The sequence below is a fragment of the Astatotilapia calliptera genome, chromosome 7 (genome assembly GCF_900246225.1).
Source record: "Astatotilapia calliptera chromosome 7, fAstCal1.2, whole genome shotgun sequence".
Taxonomy (NCBI): Eukaryota; Metazoa; Chordata; class Actinopteri; order Cichliformes; family Cichlidae; genus Astatotilapia; species Astatotilapia calliptera.
In genome coordinates, this window is record NC_039308.1 from 28547628 (window position 1) to 28559633 (window position 12006).

A 12006-nucleotide genomic window follows, 5' to 3' on the forward strand; every position below is an offset into this window, starting at 1 on the left:
TCAACATGACCCAGAACCGTGACATTCTGCCTTCTGTTTTTATTGACACTTTGCAATGTATCCCAGCTATTCTATTATTGGGGATTAACAATGACAATGTTTGCTGCCACACAAGCAGACTGGGTGAGAATGGGAATTTGAGAGCATTTTATCAATAATAAAACTTCCGCATCTTCTGTGTCGATCACATCGTTGGGGTCTGGTTTTGCTTTAAATTTCTGGATTTCAAGAATGGAGAATGCTTGGGACTGAGCATGGCTCTTTTGCAGGGTCATTTGTTCATCAGACAAATCCTTTTTCCTTAAAGGGTTATGTATAGATTTGGCCCACTACAGGGCTGAGGATGAAGGCTAATATGGATTAGGTTAAATAAGCCCGTTGAAACATGAAAGGCTGCTGATAGCTGATGTGGGAGTATCAGACATCTACTTGTAGAGACCTGAGGCTTTGGGGTATTGGCCGAGTGTGTGTGTTTCTGTGTGTCTGAGTGCTGCAAATGAATCGATAGCGATTAGAGCAGGCTGGGTTCTATTGCCTATTTAATTATCCTCCATCAAACAAACACGGTAGCATGTTAAGATCACTTGGGCTGCAGTTCTTCACATACACACACCCTCACAGAGAGAGGGCAGCAGTCAATTTTATTTTTCAAATAGAAAAAAAAATGAGAGGATCAAGGTCACCAGCAGAGAAGGACAACGGCCCTTAACCCCTGTTCTCTGTTAGGGGGAAATCTTTAAAAAGGTAATCAGCGAGGCTAGTTGGCAAGATAGAATTGAATATGAATTAAGTAAGAAGAATCTGATTTCTCTGGGTTTACTTGATAAGAGTCAGTGTTAGTGTCTTTCCTTTTGGAACTGGAAACTTGGGCAATTGATCTTACGTACTGTTCATCAGCTCAGCCTCATCATACATAAAGCTTTGTCTGTTTTAAAGCATCTGAGCTGTTGTGGTCTACTGCCACCATCTGACTGCATGAATAATAAAGAATGGCAACATGTCAACGTAAAAACAAAACAAGCCATTTGGATGTCACAGCTTGGAAAGAGCAACATGGCCCCTGTCAGCGTCTGACAGACAGCTGTGAGAAGTGTGTGGTGTCTGATTAGTGCCTCTTTCTGTTTCTCTCTCTCTCTCTCTCTTTGGCATGATTACATAACAGGGTATGTCTAGTAAAATCTTGTGTTGTGTATGTGTTGTTACAGTATGTGCTGACTGACTCAGTACATATGTGTGACATAGATTCATCCAATAGTCTCTCAAGGATTTATTAGAGCGTCGTAAAAGTTTATAATCTATCTGCCCATTTATAATCTATAATGGGCAGCCTGCTCTTTCTCTTCTTTCTGCATCTGAGCATATCTTTTAGTAATCTTGGGCTTCTTGTGTATTTGTTTTTTTTCTTATTTCCCTTTTCACCTAATCTTCTCTCTCTGTCACTCACTTGGCTCTGAAACTATTTCTGTGCACTCCGAATTCCAGATTTTCTTTCAGAAATAATCGAGCATTTGTTTTGAAAGCAATGTTTTGGTTGCTTTGCTTTAGCTGATGAACTGTGACCTGACATCATGATAAAGATACCACTGTTGTACTAATCTTCATAAAAATATCTAGTGCTGGGCGATATGACGATATATATCGTGTGGACGATAGAAAAGTGTCTATCATGCCATTTGTCTTCTACCGTTTCTAACCTAATTTTATAAATTATTACATAAAATATATCATTAAACAGCCTGTGGCAGATATATTAGTGTTGTCTTCTCACTATACATACTCTTAACTTTATGCAAGAGAAAATAAAGTTTAAAAAAAGATATTTTTTGCAAAGAAACTCCGTCTTGTGGTTTTGCGACATGGTGCTGCTTTATGTGCATGCTTTACGGTAACTCAAAACGATGGACGTGCGACAGGTTGCAGTTTCATGCCTGGACATGCAACAGGAAGAGACAGCTACACAGGCAGCCCAAGAAGAAGCACTTTTACCGAAAAAAGAGGGGGTACGTCTGTGATTTGGTTACATTTTGGGTTCAACAGCACCAACACGTAGCAGAAGACGCCCATTTGACAACAATTCTGATGGCTAAAGATCCAAACGGGACACAAAAAAAAAGAAAAAAGAAAATGTGGTATCGAGGCCGATAAAAAAAAAAAAAAAAAAAAAAGAAGACGCCCATTTGCAAGCTATGCTATAAAACTATTCCTGCACCCAATGGCAGCACAACAAATCTCTTCTATCACCTACAGAAGGTCCACGAAGAAGAAAACTCAAGAATCCAGAAAATCCGAGCTAAACCAAGTTGTGGAACGATGGGAGCAAGTTGGGAAAAGAAAAACTATAGCCAGCTGAAGATACAGCAGTCTTTCGCACAAGATACGCCGTATGAGAAAACGTTCCAGCGCCATAAACAAATCACAGGAGCCATCTCGCGTTACATTTGTAAAGGCATGGTTCCTGTTTATGTAGTTGAGAAGGACAGCTTTCGTGACCTCATCAAAGTCTTTGATCCGTGGTACGTTATGCCCGGTCGTAAGCACTTCAGTAAAGTTGAGTTGCCACGCTTATATGATGCATGCCGGGCCAAAGTAGAGAAGGATGTTTGCAGTGTCGTGCATTATGCCTTGATGACTGACCTATGGACGAGCAGAGATACACAGCCCTACATGAGCGTAACCATCCCTTTCATTAACAAAGACAGCACCCTCTGTGCTCGCTGTTTACAGACTGCATACTTTCCAGATGACCACAGGTCAGGTGGTATATCGTGATATATATTGTTATCGTGACATAAAATAATTCATATCGTGATAAATATTTTTTCCATATCACCCAGCACTAAACATATCTGTACATGACTATATATACAGTGGGGCAAAAAAGTATTTAGTCAGCCACCGATTGTGCAAGTTCCCCCACCTAAAATGATGACAGAGGTCAGTAATTTGCACCAGAGGTACACTTCAACTGTGAGAGACAGAATGTGAAAAAAAAATCCATGAATCCACATGGTAGGATTTGTAAAGAATTTATTCGTAAATCAGGGTGGAAAATAAGTATTTGGTCACCTCAAACAAGGAAAATCTCTGGCTCTCACAGACCTGTAACGTCTTCTGTAAGAAGCTTTTCTGTCCCCCACTCGTTACCTGTATGAATGGCACCTGTTTGAACTCATCATCTGTATAAAAGACACCTGTCCACAGCCTCAAACAGTCAGACTCCAAACTCCGCCATGGCCAAGACCAAAGAGCTTTCGAAGGACACCAGGAAAAGTATTGTAGACCTGCACCAGACTGGGAAGAGTGAATCAACAATAGGCAAGCAGCTTGGTGTGAAAAAATCAACTGTGGGAGCAATCATCAGAAAATGGAAGACATACAAGACCACTGATAATCTCCCTCGATCTGGGGCTCCACGCAAGATCTCATCCCGTGGGGTCAAAACGATCATGAGAACGGTGAGCAAAGATCCCAGAACCACACGGGGGGACCTGGTGAATGACCTGCAGAGAGCTGGGACCAAAGTAACAAAGGTCACCATCAGTAACACACTACAACGGCAGGGAATCAAATCCCGCAGTGCCAGACGTGTTCCGCTGCTGAAGCCAGTGCATGTCCAGGCCCGTCTGAAGTTTGCCAGAGAGCACATGGATGATACAGCAGAGGATTGGGAGAATGTCATGTGGTCAGATGAAACCAAAGTAGAACTTTTTGGTATAAACTCAACTCGTCGTGTTTGGAGGAAGAAGAATACTGAGTTGCATCCCAAGAACACCATACCTACTGTGAAGCATGGGGGTGGAAACATCATGCTATGGGGCTGTTTTTCTGCCAAGGGGACAGGACGACTGATCCGTGTTAAGGACAGAATGAATGGGGCCATGTATCGTGAGATTTTGAGCCAAAACCTCCTTCCATCAGTGAGAACTTTGAAGATGAAACCAGGCTGGGTCTTCCAACATGACAATGATCCAAAACACACCGCCCGGGCAACAAAGGAGTGGCTCCGTAAGAAGCATTTGAAAGTCCTGGAGTGGCCTAGCCAGTCTCCAGACCTCAACCCCATAGAAAATCTGTGGCGGGAGTTGAAAGTCCGTGTTGCTCGGCGACAGCCCCAAAACATCACTGCTCTCGAGAAGATCTGCATGGAGGAATGGGCCAAAATACCAGCTACTGTGTGTGCAAACCTGGTAAAGACCTATAGTAAACGTTTGACCTCTGTTATTGCCAACAAAGGTTATGTTACAAAGTATTGAGTTGTATTTTTGTTATTGACCAAATACTTATTTTCCACCCTGATTTACGGATAAATTCTTTACAAATCCTACCATGTGGATTCATGGATTTTTTTTTTTCACATTCTGTCTCTCACAGTTGAAGTGTACCTCTGGTGCAAATTACTGACCTCTGTCATCATTTTAAGTGGGGGAACTTGCACAATCGGTGGCTGACTAAATACTTTTTTGCCCCACTGTATATTCTATGCATGGTCACCAGCCTTAGCTTTGATACCAGCTATTGAACAAACATTTGAGTTTTTGCGCTCCACAATGACATTCAAACAGAACTGTAAGGCAAAACGTACTAAGTTCAATTTTGTAATAGAGTCATCATCACCCAGAAGTGATCCGGACTCTGAAAGCGAGCTAATTTAAACTGCTAAATGTTTTATCAGATATCTGTAGGTTCCTCTCAGTAAAGAGCACTTAACACAACTTCATCTGCTAACAGAGACTAAGTGAATTACTTTTTCTGACTGAAATGAGCCTTTTCAGTCTTGCTTGACTTATGTCCTTGTATGTGTCACTTTTTCATCGTGGAAACAGATTTTTTCCCCCCTTTTTTGAGCACAGTTGCACTGCTGTTTAATCCAGGAGACTGTCAGTTCTATGTGAGCCAGTCACCTAACAATGTATCTGCAGGAGATGAACAGGACTCCCACTGCTGGAACTCTACAGCACATACCTAAAATACTGTCTTCTACTTTGCAACTCTATCACAGTGATAAGACAGGCAGTAGAGTGTATGTTATCTGCTCTAGGTCTCACACACAGGACCACTGCAGTATTTCACTTCTTCTCTCTCACTCTCACTTCTCCTTCCTTTTTCTTTTTTTTTTGTTCTTTGCCGAGTCCCGCCTCATCACCTCTCTTTCTCTCTTCCCACTCCTCTGGAGTTCTCTCATCTTTCTCCCCCCTGCTTCATCCTCTACCCCTCTCTACCTCTTTCCCCTCCTCCCCACATGTCTGTCTGTTCGAAACTGGAGCAACGTCTTAATCGAGGCTCCCGGACGTGACGGGAATTTCTAAGCAACCCCAGCTCTGCAGTACAGACACAAACACACATACACACACAAAAACACACACATTCTGCTTGGCAGCCAATTAACAGCCTGCGATCCCGCGCCAAAGGAATAACTGCATGTTGATGAGCTGGCGACCGTGTGCGCTTGTGTGTGCATGTGTGTTTATGATGAGCTGGTGGCCGTCAGAGCCACTTACACAGATAGAAGGATATGTCTTTTATGTGTTCAAGGGAACGAGGGGGATTATGGTGCATTAAAAACCATCTCCGTGAGGGACAAACTAAGACAGTAACAAGGAAGTGTGAATTTGCGCCTGGGATTCTCTTTGTGTGTGCGGCGCTGTCCCGACACTTTCAGGATATGTGGGTGTCGGTGCGTATAAGAAGCATTAGGAGAACAATGCAGATGATTTACTTGGAGCGGAGCCTTGCTTTCTCCTCCTCTTCCTCCTCCTCATCCTTCCTCTATTTTTGTTACTTTTCATTCTTCTCCACCTCCTCCTCACTTCTATCCTGCCTCCACTTTTGAGAGTTCATCCAAAGGTGAATGCTTGACAAAAAAGAAAAAGAAAAAGTATCTTTCCCACTCCAAAAAATCATATATTCTCTTTATCTGTCAAAAATATTGACACCAACCATGACACAATATCCCCGAGCAGCAAACTGCTGTATTTGCCAGTCGAGGTTTCATCATCCGTCTTGTTTTCTTGAGAGACACAGTAAATGTTGAAAAGACTGTGGGTTTAAAACCTGGCTCCATGCTGTTTCTGCCCTACTTCTCTGCATCATCATCATATTAGTCTTTGTTCTATACTCTTAGGAAAGGTAAAATAAGTAAGGATAGATGAGAGGTATAAACTGCTATTAGAAAATCTGACAAAAATAACATTCAGTGCTGTAAATTATCAGTTGCAACATATTACAAGGCATGACAATAATTAATTGATTAAAAATATATCTTTACATATTTTGGTTGGTGTGATTGTTTAGTTTGACGCATAAACAGTTGTTAATTTGTTTCTATGTGCAGAAGTATACATCCAGATGAGGGCTTTAATGTTAATTACCCTTTGGAAAAAACATGGAGTACATCTTGGATTGTGTAGTCTAGAGTCAGTATGTTACAATTATATGTGTATCATTACATCACATGGTTGTGTTATTCATTTCTAATCATAAAACTGTAAAACCACTAGTAGGAAAGTATTATTTTAACAAAAGGAAAATGCAAATTAAAAGGCAGGAAATCACAAAGCAGGTCTGCAAACAACTTGAAAAATAACAAGGAAAATTAATTTATTTATGTATTTATGCTTAGTATTTAATACCAAATATGGTATAATAGAAGACATATTTCAGAGGTATTTCAAAAGTTTTGGGAGTACATGTATGAGGAAGGAGATCCTGCCATCTAGTGGATGAAACCTCAAATTACTGTTGGAAGAATAATAAAAAGGCCCTATGTATAGACGAGGTGTTTCATACTTTCTTCATAGACTTGTGAAAAGTCGTCGATTTTCAAAAAAAAAAAAAGTCTGGTCTGTATTAAATGATTTCCACTAAAAATTGAGTTTAACTTTCGCACCATAACTGAATATTGCTTCCCTCAAATCTAAGCTTGGTAGTTTTGTAGTCTCTTATGATCACTGGTAAAAACTTGTAATGAAGAAATCATATGAGTGATGTCAGAAGTCCTGTGAAACCCTGGAAGAGTTCCCAGTCTTTCACAGGGAGCTGAGATGAATGCTGAGAGAATGAATGTCATTCATGTTCACATTATGCAATCTATAAAGAAAGCATATGTTTGGACTGTGGGAGGAAGCCTGATTACCAAGAAAGATACTTCAAAGTATCCATGATGATGGTGCAGTACTTAGCACAGTTTCTTCACTCTGGCCTCACAGCAACAGCGAATCTACAGCTGGCTGGTTCAGGACTTTATGTGTGTAGTTTCTCACTGAATCTATGTCGGATCTGTTCAGCTGCTTCCTCCTGCAGTACAACAACATGCAAGTTAACTTTACTGGCGATTCTAAATTTGACAAAGGTATGACTGTGTACTTGAGTGATCTTCTGTCTTTCTCTGTGTTGGCTCTTCGACTGACTGTAAACCTGTTCAGGCAAACAAGTCCTTCTTTTGCTGGAGTATGCTGTCGGCAGACACAAAAGCTGTGTGATGGATATATAATCTCAACTTCACTTTAGCAATTTAATGGAAATGAACAAATTCATTCTGAGTATTTACTCATGATGCTAAATTAAATTAAGGGGATATTTCAGAAATGATTATTATTTCATTGCTCATTTGGTCTTCAAGATAAACACACTTTTGTCTGACAGATTTAAAGATACACATATTTATTCAGTCTTACAGTAATGAACAGATTAAATGATTTCAATTGATTTTTCTCTTTACTTTTAATTTTGGCTTTGTCTGACATTCATATTCTTGTAGAAACATTATTGTTGTTTCTTTAAAGAAAAAAGCAGACATATTTAATCGTTTTATTTCTTCTGTCAATCTGGAGAAATTAATAAAAATGGGATTTGATTGTGCAGACCAAAAAAAAACCCACTTAATATTTAACTCCATGTGGGTAGTTTTAATTTTGTGTTGGTTCCCAACAAATGACAGCTCTGCATGTCAAAGTGAACAAGAAAACGTTTATCAGCTCAGGTGTTAAAAAAAATTAAAAACTGTGCATTTAGTTTCCACAAGGTCTATGTGAGCTGTGCTTTTTAATATCCAGCAGCCTATTTTACAAATGCAGTGCTACAGAATTCAAAGAAACATGAAGAACAAAATAAGTATCGGCTAATACACGCAATCATTTTACAAGTCAGATCATTTGAGCTGAGACTGAAAATAAATAAATAAATAAATGAATACTTTAAATATGATAATTATCAACAGCCAACTGTAGCAATTTAATAAAGTATGTTAAAGATTTACAGTTCTGATCCTACATTGAACATTAACTGAAGTCAGTATTCTTGAGAAAAAGCCCCACAAATTGGTTATATGTGATAAATGCATCAAACTGCACTATGTTCTGCAATTACCGTGAAAGAGTATCTAGGCGTTCTTGGATTTTGGATTTCTGGTTGTGTTTTTTTTAAATATCACATTTGAACAAAAATTTAAATAATGTAACTGAATATTTACTTAATCAAAGTAAACAATAAAAACTTGATGTCAGATCTGAAATATGTAGCATTTACGCTTATTACACATTTATATATTTTACATGTTTTTGTCACTGAGGCAGCCTATATGGACATTAGTAAATACATGCGGTAATCAAATAGTTTCACAGAAAAGAAGTGATGTCATAAATCCTGTAAAACAGCTCCACCCAGTGGAGATCTGTGGCAAAGACCAGAACATTCCTGAAGACTCTGGAACTCCTCCACTTAGTATATATAAACTGGGACAGTCTCACTGCTGAGACAGAAAGCAAGACAAGCAACACCAAGAAGACAACAGACACCTGAACAGTGTTTCATCTCACAAGAAGAGGACTCAACACTAAACCCACTGAAGATGCTGTGCTCTCATGGAGTCCAGTCTGCACTCAGTCCATTCATGGACTTCTACTGGCCTGTGCGCAGTCTGTGGCCAGAGATCAAGCCTCTGTTCTACCAGCAGGATCTCCTGCAGAGAAACCTACAGGAGCTGTGCAGCAGTCTGGAGCTGATGGATAAACTTCAACACAGGATCCTGGAGGAGACAGATCCTTTCCAAAGCAGCATGGCTGTGCAGCCAGTTGCCGTCCAGCTGGAGAAAGAGGGAGACAAGTTTGCTCTGATGCTGGACACTCGAGGCTTTTCCCCAGAGGAGCTGTCTGTCAGGCAGGTGGGCAGGAAGCTGAGAGTCAGTGGCAAGACAGAGAAGAAGCAGGAGGATGGGAAAGGCTCGTACTCTTACAGACTGCAGGAGTTCAGACAGGAGTTTGATCTGCCTGAAGGACTGAACCCTCAAACCATCACGTGCCACCTGTCTCCAGATGGGAAGCTCCACATCCAGGCAGCCAAAGCTCCGTGTGTTGAAGAGGCTGAGAGAGAGCTGACTATCAAGAGGAGCTCAGAGGACAAAGCACAGCAGAGTGTGTGTTCACAGGCAGAAGACAGCAGGACAGAGACACACAGCAGCACACAGGACAAACCTGTAAACATGGATATGAAATGATACCAATGTAAAATAAATGTTTTTGTATTGATATTCATTCAGTTTTCATGTGTTGAGAAATAAATGTTATCAAAGCTTAACTATGTTTTCTGTGTCATTCTTTCTAAGTCCTACATTAAAAAGAAAGAAAGAAAAAAAGCACAGAGGAGGATAGAAGGAGTTTTATTGAGGTCCTGTGATCCATGCATCCAAGTTCTCCAGCTCTAAAATTCTAAACTTTATGGCTTTTAAAAATAGAAACAAATGAGGACAAATTGAATTTGGTAGTTCAGACTGAAAACTGTTGTTTAATTCAACACCATCTGGGTTTGATGAATGAGCTCCTGGCTTTATCTGAGTTAACACTTCATAGACCAGGTGGTTTCAGAGTAGTTCATGCAATCTTATTGTCTGTTCCAAAAATGTGACAACACTCGATGTCAAAGTGAACAACAGAACATTCAGTTCACAAGTAAGAAAAATCAAATACTGCGCAATTAGTTTCCACAAGTTCTGTGTGTGTGTGTTGCTTTTCAATTTCCAGTAATCTATTAAACAAATGAAAGTTACAGCCTTCAAACAAACATGAAGAATGTACCAAGTATTGATAAATTGAGCAAATATTTTACAAGCCAGACTATTTCACCATATAATTTAACAACAATTATATACTGCACATGTGATAATTACTAACATCATGCTATTTGAAGTTAGCAAAACACATTTGCAAAAACATATTCTTATTAAGAATTATTAAGTGAACTCGGCACTCTTGAGAAACAACCCATCCTAGTGGATATATGTGGTAATGGCTATATGTTGAAACATGTTCACCTGTTTCTCTACACATTCTTAGAATTTGGAGTTTATGTTATTTGATTTTAATAATATGTTTTGGATTATAAAATTGATTTGAACTAGTGTTTAAAAAATATCAGCATGAACCCAAACATTTTTTGATCAGTAGACAAATAGCTTTTCACATCAGACATGAAGTGCATTCAGTTCACAAGTGACGTCAGAAGTTCTGTGAAACAGCTCCACCCAGTGGAGATCTGTGGCAAAGACCAGAACATTCCTGAAGATTCTGGACCCCTTCTGGGGAAATGGTGTACATCTAAGGCTTACCTCCAGTGTTTGCATTTAAATTCGTATTTAAATCAATGGACTTGTTAAAAACAAATTCACTGCATATATGGTTAGAATGGATATTCCAGTAAATATTGTATTATATTATACTTCTCAAGTAATGCGGAGTTTTGTTCTTTAGTTTATTTTTTGTATTTTTCAGTCTTGGTGAGAGCAGGTTGAGGGCTGAGGAAGAAGAGGTCAATTTCCTGCTCGTCTTTCATCAGCATGAATCAGATATTTGTTTAGTAGATATAGTTTTTCTTCTCAGTCAAAGCAAATGAAAATTTGGGGGGAAAATAGTACATATTTCAAGTCATGGATGGGGATTTAAGTTTTTCCAGCAGCAAAAGTGAGGTTCTGTTCCTGGGAAACAGCTCCACCCAGTGGAGATCTCTGGCAAAGACCAGAACATTCCTGAAGACTCTGGAACTCCTCCACTTAGTATATATAAACTGGGACAGTCTCACTGCTGAGACAGAAAGCAAGACAAGCAACACCAAGAAGACAACAGACACCTGAACAGTGTTTCATCTCACAAGAAGAGGACTCAACACTAAACCCACTGAAGATGCTGTGCTCTCATGGAGTCCAGTCTGCACTCAGTCCATTCATGGACTTCTACTGGCCTGTGCGCAGTCTGTGGCCAGAGATCAAGCCTCTGTTCTACCAGCAGGATCTCCTGCAGAGAAACCTACAGGAGCTGTGCAGCAGTCTGGAGCTGATGGATAAACTTCAACACAGGATCCTGGAGGAGACAGATCCTTTCCAAAGCAGCATGGCTGTGCAGCCAGTTGCCGTCCAGCTGGAGAAAGAGGGAGACAAGTTTGCTCTGATGCTGGACACTCGAGGCTTTTCCCCAGAGGAGCTGTCTGTCAGGCAGGTGGGCAGGAAGCTGAGAGTCAGTGGCAAGACAGAGAAGAAGCAGGAGGATGGGAAAGGCTCGTACTCTTACAGACTGCAGGAGTTCAGACAGGAGTTTGATCTGCCTGAAGGACTGAACCCTCAAACCATCACGTGCCACCTGTCTCCAGATGGGAAGCTCCACATCCAGGCAGCCAAAGCTCCGTGTGTTGAAGAGGCTGAGAGAGAGCTGACTATCAAGAGGAGCTCAGAGGACAAAGCACAGCAGAGTGTGTGTTCACAGGCAGAAGACAGCAGGACAGAGACACACAGCAGCACACAGGACAAACCTGTAAACATGGATATGAAATGATACCAATGTAAAATAAATGTTTTTGTATTGATATTCATTCAGTTTTCATGTGTTGAGAAATAAATGTTATCAAAGCTTAACTATGTTTTCTGTGTCTTTCTTTCTAAGTCCTACATTAAAAAAAAAGAAAGAAAAAAAGCACAGAGGAGGATAGAAGGAGTTTTATTGAGGTCCTGTGATCCATGCATCCAAG

The 12006-nt window shown here is 40.3% G+C and overlaps 2 protein-coding genes across 2 annotated transcripts; both read left to right on the forward strand.

Annotated features, from left to right (window-relative positions):
- The first annotated feature begins 8494 nt into the window (after positions 1-8494).
- LOC113027342 (heat shock protein 30-like) lies at positions 8495-9490 on the forward strand. The gene has a single exon (XM_026176960.1). It carries the CDS (start codon positions 8846-8848, stop codon positions 9488-9490), a length of 645 nt encoding a protein of 214 aa, XP_026032745.1. The 5' UTR covers positions 8495-8845.
- Positions 9491-10775: 1285 nt separating this feature from the next.
- On the forward strand, positions 10776-11813 carry LOC113027343 (heat shock protein 30-like). Its single transcript, XM_026176961.1, has one exon. The coding sequence runs from the start codon at positions 11169-11171 to the stop codon at positions 11811-11813; it is 645 nt and encodes a 214-aa protein (XP_026032746.1). The 5' UTR covers positions 10776-11168.
- The last annotated feature ends 193 nt before the right edge of the window (positions 11814-12006 follow it).

Bases quoted from the DNA above. Each gene is read 5' to 3' on its own strand.
- LOC113027343 (XM_026176961.1), top strand. From the start codon at position 11,169: ATGCTGTGCTCTCATGGAGTCCAGTCTGCACTCAGTCCATTCATGGAC.
- LOC113027342 (XM_026176960.1), top strand. From the start codon at position 8,846: ATGCTGTGCTCTCATGGAGTCCAGTCTGCACTCAGTCCATTCATGGAC.